The 13,648-nt window shown below is 44.1% G+C and overlaps 1 protein-coding gene and 1 long non-coding RNA gene across 2 annotated transcripts in view; one reads left to right on the top strand and one right to left on the bottom strand.

The window, feature by feature from the left end:
- LOC147243162 (uncharacterized) overlaps window positions 1–13,648 on the bottom strand; it is an 87,273-nt gene that overhangs the window by 66,623 nt on the left and 7,002 nt on the right. The window lies entirely within an intron of this gene.
- On the top strand, window positions 3,179–13,485 carry dll4 (delta-like 4 (Drosophila)). The gene is made up of 11 exons (XM_086189765.1): window positions 3,179–3,604; window positions 3,728–3,988; window positions 4,351–4,408; window positions 5,014–5,277; window positions 7,172–7,232; window positions 8,247–8,377; window positions 8,620–8,789; window positions 8,892–9,111; window positions 9,527–10,259; window positions 10,602–10,710; window positions 11,760–13,485. The coding sequence occupies exons 1-11, from the start codon at window positions 3,551–3,553 to the stop codon at window positions 11,763–11,765; spliced, it is 2,067 nt and encodes a 688-aa protein (XP_086045891.1). The 5' UTR covers window positions 3,179–3,550; the 3' UTR covers window positions 11,766–13,485.

Here is a 13,648-nt window from a genome sequence, read left to right as displayed (position 1 = left end):
GTGGAGAAAGTCGGGATTATAGTTTTTCTGTAATCTTGCTGATAGTCTAACCAAAAACACCGAAAATACGACCGTCCTTGCCATTCGGACCTGGTAGCCGAGGGCGACAGTTTCCTCTTGAGTTTTTACTTTGAAGGTTAATTTTCTGAGATGATGTATGTTGTTCGTCAGTGGTATTTTCTTGATAAATGTGTCTCCTGAGACAAATTTTCGCCGCATGGGTGTTTTTTACGACGCGTCACATGGTGTTTTTACGCTTTTATGACGCGTCTTGCATGTGTTTTATGTTTTTATTGATGTCTTGTTTAGAAACAGAAGGCAAATTTTCACATTGTATACAATAAAGTTTTCATATCGGCTCATTAAAAAAAAAAAGTGCACGGCACACAGCTTCGCCAAAGCCAAAGCCTTTGTGTCTCTGTGGACACACTGGAGACACAACAGGTGTGTAAATATGATGAGTATTCAACCACTCCATTATGGCTGCTTCGTATAAATCAGCAAATAATAAATGTTTTTCACTCTCAGCAGCGCACAGCTACCATACAAACACAACAGCTGAAAGGCAAACATTCAGAGATAATGCGGAGTTCAGCGGAGAAATCAGAAGCGTAACAATCTGTTTGCCCTCCTGCCAGCGACCAACTTTCTAATCATAAATCATCAAGTAATTCATAGAAAATAATGTGCAGGGGGGAGGATCGTGATGTGGTGTCTTTAATAAAAGTAACCCTTTTATTATTGAGCCAATAGTTGTTGTACAGCTATCAAAATTTGTAGCTATAAATTAGTAAATGATAGAGTAATAAGAAGTAAGTGGTTGTGTTTACAGTGTTGTCCTACTTCCAAACTTCTATTGGTAGTATATCATCTACACACACCTTTATTTAAATCACCTGAATAGAAGATGCTAACTCTTTAGGAAATGTGCTTACTTGCTATCTTACCCAGCGCCACACAGGGAGACAATACGCACAGAGACAGACCAAACACTAGCCAGATTAGCTTAGCACAATGAGTGGAAGTGAATGGAAAGTGTTAGCATACCTCCGTCAATTTTAGAATCAGACACATAGTCGGAACTATTTTCCTGACTGGGTGTAGTGATTTGACGCAGTACCTCAAATCACTGCATTTGCTGACAACTAGAAGAGCAACTGCTACTATGGCTGACTTTTTTTAAGAAAGAGGACATGGAGGATTACCTCTGGACAAACCATGATCCTGGACTGTATCTACTTTGATGGAGTTACGCTAACACTTCCCATCCACAACAATTCATTGTGCTAAGCTAACTAGCAATCAGCCGCATTTCCGTGGGCCACCACTGCACTCACAGAGGAGAGAAGAGTATCTATCCTCTTGCCTGGCACTGGAAAGGATGGTGACTAAGTTTCTTTCCCAAAAAGTTGATATATTTTTTTCTCTTTTAACAATAAAAAATAACATTTATACTTGTTGCCTGAAAGTGGTTCCAGTGACTATATTGTTAAATTAGGTGATACTGTATCCTCCTCATGCGGTGTGAAGATCCTTGTGATAGTCCCATCGCGCCTACAACACACTCAGAGAAATAAAACCTTCCTATCATTATGACTGTGGTTCATTCTGACAAACGCACGACGGACGCCAGACAGAATCTAGATGAACAGGTTGGAGGAAATTGGCTTGTTCTTTCCATGAACAGACGATAGAAGACGGTGTGTTGAGCTGCCAGTCTCTCACCAGATGGTAAACGAGAGAGACATTGAAAAACAAATTCAACCAATCAGACGATTAAAAAAAAAAAAAGCCATGTATGTTGAAGAAGAACAGTAAGGAAATGAAATTATTTACCAAGTTTTCATATGTTTCACATAATTTGGCGATACGGAATGTATTTATTATGTTTACTCTAATGGCCCGTGAGCTGCTTCATCTTATAGCCTGTATATTATTCATTATACAGAGAAGGACATCATTCAGGAAGGATTTTTTGTCAGCATGGCCAGCGCGTTAGCCTCCTTTACTTGACAGCATAAATAAAACAGGAGAACATACAGTTCAAGAGCTGCAACAGTTAATCAGCTGATTGGAAGAGGTTCATTATGTCATTTTGACAGGTGAAATATTAATTGCTGGTTCGGGACTCTGAAATGTAAAGATTTGCTGCTTTTCTTTAGTCGTTTATGATCAGATGTGCTCTCCTAAGGACTCAGTTTGTAGTTTGTGATGTCATGTTTGTAACGAGCGTAGGGGCCCATCTACCTGTTTGGAAAAGAAGAAGAAATCAAATTACTTGTGATGAGTCGGAGGGTTAATTGTTTGTTTACCTCATTCCAATCAGAGGGAACTCGCCAGTTAAATGCAGCAAATTAACTAATGCAGGTGTGTGTGTGTGTGTGAGAGAGAGAGAGAGAGAGAGACCTCATTTGCATACAGCTGAATTGTTATGTCTACCGTCCCGCACATTGCACCCGCATGAGGGCGAGAGAGGGACACGCGCCTCAACAATAGGAGGCACGCTGCCACGAAAACTGTAAAACGCATTGCTGTGGGCGTGAAGGGGCACACGCGCCACCATCGAGATAAAAACACACCCAAAATAAGACGCTTAAAGGGGGGGGGGGGTGGAGAACGCACGGGGGGCCTCTGCATCCACGCGCAATTACATGCATTTATGTTTGTTTACTGATGTGGGTCAGCAATAATCATACATATAATCTAATTTTCATATGTCCGCGACGCAGCCAGGGAGATAACCGAGCGAGGGGTCGCGCCCCTCGCCCGCGCTGAGGGATAATTAGGCGTGTAATCGAGCGGAACCGAGGGCAAAAAGGGTGCGCGGCCACTAATTGAAATCCATCTTTCTATTCTCAAAGTTTCAGCTCTCTCCTTCATTGTCCTCATTCTCTGCCCATAATGTGTAAGTGTGCGTCCGGTACATTGTGCGCTAAAAATAAGCCAACAGATGTTGCTGCTTGTTAATAATCGCCCGGTATCCATGGTGGTCAGCCAGCGCAGTGCCAGCGCGTATTAAATCTGGATATTTGTTGTTGGGTTGGAAGGGAAGGGGGTTGAATATGTAAAGTGGGCGGTGTCAACGGACTCGGTGATTGGCAGTTTATGTAATGAGCGGTGCAGCGTGAGTCTATATAGCTGGGAGGAGACACACTACGGTTCATTCAGTAGTAATAAGACCAGTGATGAACATCCGCGGCGCACTGACGCACCAAGTTCAGCACCAAAACAAGCTCTGAGCCGCGCGCACGCAGCGAAAGAGGAGGAGGAGGGGGGACCATTGTGGAGTACAGGACCGTGCGAGGAGGGGGCCCCTGCTGACAGACGGGGCTTGGATATTGCTCTTCTAACTCACAATTTGGATAACTTGGGAGATTGCTTTTCTTTATGGACGCTTTTGACGCACATCCACCAGGAGCTACGGTGAACTCCCCGGGAGTGTTGAAGGATTTATACGCGTTTTAGAGCCTTTATCACCTTCAGTACTTTGGAATTGGAAGGTTTTTGCTGCTTTATTGGCCGGTGACGCGGCTGCCCCTGGAGAAGAAGGATGGCAGCCTGGTTCACCTTTACCATCGCGTTCAGCACCACGTTGTTAACGCAGGTATGAAGAAGGCGCTCCTGAGATCTCTAAGGGGGGAAGAAAACGGAGAGCTGGTTTGAAATACATGAGTATGTTTTATCATATAACCACAACAAATCCTATGTCCCCCTCTGTCTCTCTTAGGTCTTCGGATCCGGTGTTTTTGAGCTTGATCTCCACGAATTTAAAAACCACAAAGGTTTGCTGGCAAATGGAAACGCATGCAAACCCAACTGCAGGACTTATTTTAGGATTTGCTTGAAGAACTATCAGGCCGTGGTGTCGCCGGGTGATTGCATCTTTGGGAGTACGTGGACGCCAGTGTTGGGGACAAACTCTTTCAGCGCCAAGGACACTGGCACTTTACCTAGACCGATTCAAATACCGTTCAACTTTGGATGGCCGGTAAGAGCGCGTGGACGCTGCGCATCCACTTGGTTTGTTGTTGTTGTTTTAATAGCAGCGATCTTTTTTTTTTTGTTTTGTTTTTTTTTAAAGAGCTGCTATGCATTTTGGGAGCTCACCGGTTATTGGTGTGCTCATCTAATCCATATCATTAGGTAACACTGTGGCGACACACACACACACACACACACACACACACACACACACACACACGCACACACACAGATTGGCTGTGCAGTGTGACACATATTTATTCCTGAAGTGTGCAGCCTAAAATTAAAGAATATAAAGTTCTAGTTTTAATTACAGGTTTTGTATTAATGGGTTTTTCTTTTAATTAATTAAATGTCTCTTCTCCTCAGGGGTCATTTTCTTTAATAATTGAAGCCTGGCATTCTCCTTATGGAAATCTACCTGTAGGTAAGTGCAGCGTTGTTGTACCACAGGAGGGAGCTCTATCAGTACATTCAACACATGAATTACCTTTTTATTCGCTTAAATAACAAACAAAATCAACCGCGGTTCAGCCACTCTCCATGAAATTTCCACTCCTTATAATATTTTTAATAATTTCACGCATTTTTATGTCCATTCCCCTCTTTGTTATGAACTTCTGAACACCTTTTTCATTCTTATACCCAATACAATTGAACTTCCTCTGGTTTATTTTTGGCGTGGGAAAGAGCTGTGGGCTTTGGTGAGAATACACAGTCCCTGCCAAAAACCCCTGACTACATCTTCCTGTATTTTACACCTTACTCTGTTCCGCCCTTTGGAAGAGGGGACTGGGCCTGGGAATGTTTTTGCTGACGGAAAGAAAGAGGAAATTTCAAACCTGAGTTTATCTTTCATCTAAGCTGTATGGGATTTGATAAGGGATGCAGCGTATTAGGGCTACTGAGCAGATTATTGAAGTGGAAGTGGATGACTTTTGAACCCAGAGCCATTTATGATACACTAATCATTCCAGGATGCAAACAGGCTATTAATTCTTGACTTTATCCTCCTTCTTTTTCCTCTTCCAGATAGCAGTAATACAGACTTTTTGATCAGTTTTTTTGCCACTCAAAGACAGCTGGGTGTAGGGACTGTCTGGTCTCAGGATACACAGATCGAGAAGCAGACTGAGCTACGATATTCCTACCGCTTCATCTGCAACGAGAGTTACTATGGAGAAAGTTGTTCCAAGAAATGCACGCCCAGGGACGACCGATTCGGCCACTACACCTGCACCAGAGACGGGCAGCTGTCCTGTCTGCCTGGCTGGAAGGGGAAATACTGCGAAGAACGTAAGAAAAGAAGACAATGGCCGTATTTGCTTCTTTTATTGCAAGTTGAAATAGGAGTTTTGTTCTTTTACGTGCCTTTCTCTAACACAAGAGTGACGTGTAGGTGGTTGCTTTCGGCTTTAAAGACTACTTAAGGAAGCTCTGATGACACTTTGTCCTCCATCTTTATGGTTTCTGCCTTCGTAAGTGAAAAGAAGCGTGGGCATGCACTGGCTACAGATGTTAAGATCATCCTCCTTAAGGCCAGAGGATTAAGAATTACTTGAGATTTCTGATACGGAACATCTTACATTGCCGCATTTGTGAACTGTTATTGAATATTGCTCGACGCAGCTTTGCATGACAACAGTCTTATTGTGCAATTAGGCCAAATCAAGACTCCCACGTTTTTTTGGAAAGCTCTGAATGGGCCAAGGAGAGGAGGCTCAGTGCCATTTGGCTCCAAAACACTACTGGTCCCTTTGAAACAAATTAATCAAAGAGTAGATTGGAAGGAGGTACCAAGGAAAGTAATAGTTACCATGTGCTGGATATGGGTGACAATGGATCTGTCATCCGTGTCACTTGGTGGTGGGGAGAGAGAGAAATTGGCATGTGCTATTTTGACTGCGGCGCCAAATCCTAACCAGATGGGGTTGACGTGTTGCAATTACAGACACATCAATCACTAGTGACTACAGAAAATATACTAAGAAAGATAGATTGAGAATCTTTCAGACGCTATAATTTCCCTTCTCTCACTCTGGTACACACACACACACACACACACACACACACACACACACACATACACACACCCAAAATCATCAATTCAAATAACAAGCTAAAAGAACGAATTAAGAAGCACATAGCCGGTTATGCATAGATGCAGAAAGTAAAGAAATGCACATGAGCTCAGCTTTTTGTTTAATTAGCCAACAGAGAGGTGAAGGTCCCACGGGGAAATTTACAAACTGCACCTTTAAGAGGAACAGCGACAGTCATTTCAAGATAATAAAAAGCATGTGAAATCAAACCTAGATTTTAAAAAAAAAAACAGTTCAAGAACATAATAAAATGTAAAATCCGCTTTTTTTCCTATACAGTAAAAGCAAGTGATGTACCCGTATGTGCTGATATGGTTTGATGGAGTGTGGCGTGAATGTATTGTTGTGTTGTTAATGTGTGTGTGAGTGTGTGTGAGAGAGAGAGAGAGAGAGAGAGAGAGAGAGAGAGAGAGAGAGAGAGAGAGAATCTACACCCCTGTTCATTACATAGAAATAAGTTTCGGGGGGGAAAAAAAAGACCTGCACAAATTACAGTAAAGCGCGTTCCCGGTAACCTAATCCGTGAGGGGGTGGGTGCGCGGGCATTGATAGGAGCCTGGGCGGCTGCACGCGCCAAGGTTAATCGCGGCATTATTATCCGCCACGCGCCACCGATGTTTAGTCCCCTCCATTGTTGGGCGCGCGGTAGTAGCAGCTGCAAATATGGTTGCGGCGGACCACAAACAACAATAGTGACAGCTGTCTGCTATTGAGAGCGAGCATCTGTTCCGGACTAAACTGGCCGCTTACCGGCAGACGCCTGATAGGCTATGTTGTCCCGCGAATCAGAGTCATGTGAGACCGGTGAACTTAAAACAGGACAAACAAACCCCTCAACTGACTTGTCCCCCACCTCCTCATCCTCCTCCTCCACCGGTGGCAGCTGGGAGGTGTGGTGGACAGGTTTAGATCAAAAGAGCCTCTGAGGAGGCAGCTCAGTTACCTCCTGTGGAGTGATGCTTCTTAGTGGGGCTTCTACTGTGGTAGTTCTGTCTTTATGAAAATGGTTGTGTCTTCTTTGCACTGTCATGGCCGATGTGGTTGCCAGCTCACTCACTGGATGTTTGTATGTTTATTTTTTTCCTCAGCTATCTGTCTGGAAGGCTGCAGCGAGAGAAATGGAAACTGCTCCAAACCTGGCGAGTGCGTGTAGGTATCCGTGATGAAGTGTTGAAATCGATGTTGTAACACGCGTGTGACCCGCGCGAGTTAAGTCTGCCTAAACTCTACTTTCATTTCAAGTTCGCTGTCATATTTCTCTCAGCAGCTCCTGCTCACTTTTGCTAACTTATGAACTAACTATACTATACTAACTATATTTCATCATTTAAAGATATTCTTACACACAGAGAGTTCACAAACCAACATCCTTCCATCCTCTTCCTTGCCTCCCTTCCTCACTCACTAACCTCCCCCCATACCCCCCCCCCCCCCCCCCCAGTCACTAGCCTTCACCAGCGGCGAAAGATAGTTCACACACTTGCCATGAGAAAGTCCTCCTGGATCATATTTTGCCCTCTTTTTAGACACAAATCCATCACTCTCAGCACTGGAACTGACCCGAATTGAGGTTAAACCCTTTAGATACCCAACACCGCTAAGCTGCTCCCATGTCTCCGCTCACTCAGCCAAAAAAATGCTGGAACCTTAAAAGTACATCTTAAGTCGCACAATCTCACGGTTTGACAAGGTTGCTGCGCATTCTGCTGAGAAATGAGATATTCATGGGAGACATCAGGAAAGAAAAAAAAATCACTGGAGACCTGCCAAACATCTGAAAAGTAATATTTCATATTTCTGCTGTATTATCGTTATTTACATCGTAACTCCTTGATGTTTTACACCTTAACTTTTGGCTTCTTCTTCTTCTTCTTAAAAAAAAAAAAGTGTTCCCTTCATTTGTAATGTCGGCATTATTCACTATGGTTACCTGCAAAACAGCGTTGATGTATGGTTTACTACCACATCCATCACATGATTGTGAAATGCTATCACGATTGTATCCAACGGTGAAGCAGCTATTTATATCTTGCTGGATGATGTAATCGCCAGCAAATCCGTCGAAAAGGCTACAAGTTCACGTCGAGAGAAGTGAAATGGTTTCTCGTGGCGTTCACGAGACTGTCGGAGGACTGATTAATGACATATTTTGTCCCCCTCTAGGTGCAGAGACGGCTGGCAGGGAACCTTCTGTGACGAGTGTAAGAAGTACCCGGCCTGCAAACACGGTACCTGCCAGCTGCCGTGGCAGTGCAACTGCCAAGAGGGCTGGGGAGGCCTATTATGTGACCAAGGTACACCCACAAACACCTCCTTTTTAAAAGATCTTCTCATATTGCTGAGTGCGGTGTTTTCATTAGAACTCACTTGAAAGCATTAGTAAATTAGATTTCCTCTAAAGTGTTCCACTCGTAAGCATCCAGGAGAGATAGATTCTTTTCTCCCTGCAGGATCCCCGTAAACAAACACTCCTCTCTCTCTGTCTGTCTCTCTCTCTCTCTGTCTGTCTCTCTGTCTCTCCCTCTCTCTCTCTCAGATCTGAACTTCTGCACGCATCACCATCCCTGTGTGAATGGCGCCACCTGTATGAACACAGGACAGGGCAGCTACACATGCACATGCCTTCCAGGTTTCACAGGGGTCAACTGTGAGCTGGAGATGCAGGAGTGTGACAGCAACCCCTGCAGGAACGGAGGCATATGCACAGTAAGTCGGAAACATATTTTAATAGTCATATGTTTGTTTGTTTTATTTTGTTTGCGGGGTTTTTTGCCAACAATTTCTAACTTCGTCTCTCAATCTCCTCAGAATCTCGAGAGCGGCTACAAATGCACATGTCTCAAGGGTTTCGAGGGATCCCACTGCGAACACAGCCTGCTGACATGCGCAGATTCCCCCTGTTTCCATAACGGCAAATGCTGGGAGAAGGACAATAGCCGCAGCTACATGTGCGAGTGTCCCCGTGGCTACACCGGACTCAACTGCGAGAAGAAAGTGGACAAGTGCACGTCGCTTCCATGCGCTAATGGTAGAGTCTTCCTCCCCTCTTTGACCCCCCTTTCTCAACTTCCCCCCTGAAATTCCTGCAACTGGAAGCAGTGTGGAACAACAGGAATTGGTGGGAACTTGGTGTCTATTGTCCTGCGTATAAACACTCAACAGCTCAGAGCAGCAGCTTGTAAATGTCACCACAGCTCGCCGCAGTTGTTGATGAAAGGGGATAAATATCCAGCCTAGCTCGATTTCTGCCTTCTTGTAAACATGGAAGTCTCTGGGATTTTTCTTTGTTGGGGGAACAATACACAGTTTTGTGGTCACTGTGTTGATTTGAAAGAGATGTGTGAACTGACGGGGTCTCGTGGGAAGGATTATGGAGATGCTGAAGTGCCTTTGTCGGTTTGAATTTTCTGTCTAACGTATGTGTGCACTTCTCTCTTGTGTAGGCGGTCAATGCCTGATCCATGGCGGCGCACGTGTGTGTAGCTGCCGTGCGGGATTTACTGGCCAACGCTGCGAGATCAACATCAATGAGTGCGCTGGAAACCCGTGCCTCAATGGAGGCACCTGTTTAGACCGAATCAACGACTACACCTGCGCTTGTCCTGCAGGCTACGGTGGACGCAACTGCGACCGACTCCTGGATGAGTGCTCCCTTCATCCTTGCCGTAACGGGGGTCTTTGCACTGGAGGCGGAGGGCCAGGCAAGCCCCCAGCTACATGCGCATGCCCCTCTGGTTTCACCGGGCCAAACTGCGAATTCTTTGCCGCTGTGACTCAACAAAGTGGAGAGATTCAGGATAGCTTCCAGTGGGCAGCGGTTTCTTTGGCTGTAGGCTTGGTGGCCTTGCTGGTACTCTTGTGTATGGTGGGTTTGGCTCTGAGGCACATCCACCGACAGGCCCAAAGGGAACAAGGCGACGCAGAGACAATGAACAACTTGTCCAATGTTCAGAGGGATAACCTGATCCCAGCGTCCCAGCTGAAAAACACCAACCAGAAAATCGGCCTGGAGGTCGACTGTGACTCAGAGAAATCGAACTTTATCCATAAAAACTATCACTTGGACCCTTACAACTCAAAATCAAAGGAGTTCAAGGATGAAAAGTCGCAAGAGGACAAAAGTCTTATTTATGACAAGTGTTTAGAAGATAAAATGCCCTTGAGTCGAGTGTACAGGTAAGAGAAAGCCCTATTTTAACATATATTGGATCGATCTAAGTATTTGCTTTTGATACTAAAATATAAAGTAACATTGGACGTCAAGAATATTCGGAAACGTCCGTAAATCTCGCCCATGTAATGTGTTCACACAGTAGTTTTATATGGAGCCCTGCTGAGAGGATTTTCTCCTCACTTCACCCTGGGAGCCAACGCCGCTCTTCATAAATGCAGACTTTACATAGATTTGACGCCGCTTCCATCCTCCCTGCTGCCTCAGTGTATACATGTGTGTTTAATTCATAACCTCACCATGTGCTTCTCGTTTGTGTTAACACACGGTGTGATTTGTGTTTGCAGTGAAAAGCCAGAGTGTAGGATATCAACGATATGCTCCTCGAGAGACTCCATGTACCAGTCGGTATTTGTTATAGCGGAGGAGAGAAGGGAATGCGTCATAGCGACAGAGGTAAGCCAAAGAAGAAATGAAGCATCGTCCATTTGAGTCTCGTCCCAAATGCGCCATCCCTCACCAACATTTAAGAGAGTGCATTATATTTAAAGGTGACCATATATTTAACAGAGCGCATGAATCACAGTTAGTTAATGCTTAGTTAATCATTTATAACACTCAGTAATGATTAATTAATGCCAAGTACTGTGCCTCGTTATCATTTCTTTATGGTTTTACAACAAAGATGGATGGAAAAACTAAGGGTGGTTTGGGTAAAGTGTTACTTAAGGGATGCATGATCCCTCCCTTGCCAGAAAGAGTACATTTATAACAGTTAATTAATGCATTAGTAATACTTTGTAACCGTTAGTTCGCTTACTAATGTAATCAGTTATTACTCCTCCAATGGATGGAGGGAGGGTTAGGGTGAAGTGTGTCTTCAGGGTTCCCTCCCTTTGCAATAATGGTGGCAAAGAACATCAAGAAGTGGTTAATTATACTTAATTAAGGCTTATTTAATACAATTTCATGGCCATATTTATGTTTGTAATCTCTGCCGGGTTCTGAGCACTGGTGGGGCTTCTTACTCCTGTATTCATGGAATTGGCTCAACAACCGTCTCCGTGTATATTTGTATGTTCTCAGCATTAACTAACTTATTAATGAACCTTTACTGTGAAGCCTCACCAGTAAAGGACTGAATGGTAGAACATGAGCCCGAACCGCGCGGAACATAACCACGCGCTTGATTGTTCTCCGTAAATTACACTGGCTATTCTTTATCTTGGCTATGTTATGACCTTAACTTTGAACTTCTACTGATTCCTCACATATGTTTGGCTCCGTTTAGTCTCGAAGGTGCGATGTTTTACTGCCGTGGCATTCCGTGGAAATTTTTTAAGATGTTCATTTCCAAGCAAAATATAACGGCGATACTGCACTGCATATAGCGCTGCTGAAACACTTAGGAATGCTTCTTTTAAAAAACAAACAAAAAAAAAAGATTTATTTTGAAGTATTTCCGCTCACTATTTCCTTTTTCTTTTTTGTCCTCTCCCCTACAGGTATAAACTGTGAGCGGTCTGAAAGTGAGGGAAGAAGGAAAAACACACAATCGAAGCAGAATATAATATTCTGGATTGTTTACAAATGCTGAGAAGAGACTGGAGATTGTTTTAGATGTCCACTGCTGCTCTGGAACACTTGAGAACTGGAGAGGAAGAACCGAACTGAGAACTGTTGATGCAAACATGTACAGAGAAGGACCTCTCTCCGTTGTGACAATGGTTAAACTGGCAAACAGACTGACGACGCAAAGACTGTCAAAACGTCGGGGAAAACAAAATAATTTATAATCTCCTGGACAGTAAAAGGAGGTGAAGGTGGATTATTGCCACTTGTTTCTGGCCTTGTGTGATAATCATGACTCTTACAGCCAACCAATCAGTTAAAAAGTTGCCTAAGATTTGACCCCTCCGAATGGCCCGACACTCACTCCTGCCACCTTCGCCTGCTATGCAAGACTCAGGGTCGAGATGAGTGAACTCACCCACCATCACAATCCAACCTCACAATGAATGTCTGAAAAAAAAAATCTTCAATCGTGTGAAAATGACTTGGTTGGACTTTTCCATGCAACGGTGAAGGTTATATGCAGCCCAAATTCACTAGAAGCCTTAACAGTGTGCGGGGCAGGGGGTGGGGGGGGGGTTAAATGCTAAATTTGTGCCCTTGTCTGTTCTTGGATCATTTGCACTACACACCTTCAAAAAAAAAAAAATATGTGGGGGAAAATTCTTCTCAATCAACGAGGACTTGAAGAGAAAAACCACAGGAGCGCAGCAGTCAGTGCTGTGCCAGCAAGATCCAAGAAAAAGTATGCGTAAGTGTTTTTATGCAACTGAAATCTCAAAAAAAAAAAAGGAAAAAAAAGACTGTCACACCACTGCCTGCCTATAAATTTCCAAACTTACAGAACCAGTAATGTAATTTTTTAAAAATGATTATTTCCAGAGTTTAATTTAAATATGACACATTGCTCTTTATATGTTTTATAATATTATTTTGTATATAATGCATATTTATAAGGACCAAACTTCTGAGGAATAAACTTCACTGAAAATTAATTTGATGTCAGTAAATGGAACGTATTTTCGGGGTGTTTTTAAAACAATGAAATTGAGTACAAATGATGAGTGGGCGTGTCCTGTATTTATTGCGTCTTATCAAGGATGATTTCCATGCAGCCCAGCCGGGTCTACGGGATCCAGCTGCTCCCCTTTATCGATGTGTATGTTTGGATATTACAGATATGGAGCCTCCTGACTGCAGCATCACTACTTTGAGTAATTCCTGGAAACGCCTTTGGCTCCCATCCCATTCGCCCACCCCATATTCTCTCTCTGGCCCCAAATTGGCTTGAAATTCAAATCCGTTTCCACGGATACCACCCCCTCAAGCTGGAAATGGCGAAACAAAGCCAGGCGCAGGGCAAAGGGGAACGCCCCCCCACCTCTCATAATGCTCGTATGCACGCGTCTGCGCACACACAACCAACCAAACAGATGCTGTGGGGGAGCAAGGAGCGAGTGTGTGCAGTGCCATAAAAACAGCAGCATATGCCAGGTCTCTCGCCCCGAGTGCAAAGACCTCCGCCCATAAAAACACACACGAGCACTTACAGGCTCCCCAACTGCCTGCTTCCCCTTCAGGGTTAAGAGCAATATTTCAATGCCCCGGTTCTGTACCACCCACTCCTGTAAACAAAGCTGGAGGGAGAGAGGACCTGGCACCAGAGGGGAGGGGAAACCAGATGGGAGCCAGTGGATCTGCTATGAATCCACATTAAAAAAAAAAAAATCTCTATTTAGGAAACTTGTCAGACCAAAGTGATCAATGTTGTTGCCCTTTGCTCCTTTTGTCTCCGAGAAAATGCTATTGTTCTTTACAGTTA

This window comes from Aulostomus chinensis, chromosome 20, assembly GCF_037954235.1.
Source record: "Aulostomus chinensis isolate RoL2024-O1b breed Wild chromosome 20, RoL_Achi_v1.0, whole genome shotgun sequence".
NCBI lineage: Eukaryota > Metazoa > Chordata > Actinopteri > Syngnathiformes > Aulostomidae > Aulostomus > Aulostomus chinensis.
This window is presented reverse-complemented; position numbering and strand designations above follow the sequence as displayed.

Excerpts from the sequence above, each read along its gene's own strand:
- dll4 (XM_086189765.1), top strand. The coding sequence starts at position 3,551 with ATGGCAGCCTGGTTCACCTTTACCATCGCGTTCAGCACCACGTTGTTA. Across the intron at positions 4,409-5,013 it reads TTATGGAAATCTACCTGTAG|ATAGCAGTAATACAGACTTT; the intron begins GTAAGTGCAGCG and ends TTCCTCTTCCAG. Across the intron at positions 10,260-10,601 it reads CCCTTGAGTCGAGTGTACAG|TGAAAAGCCAGAGTGTAGGA; the intron begins GTAAGAGAAAGC and ends TTGTGTTTGCAG.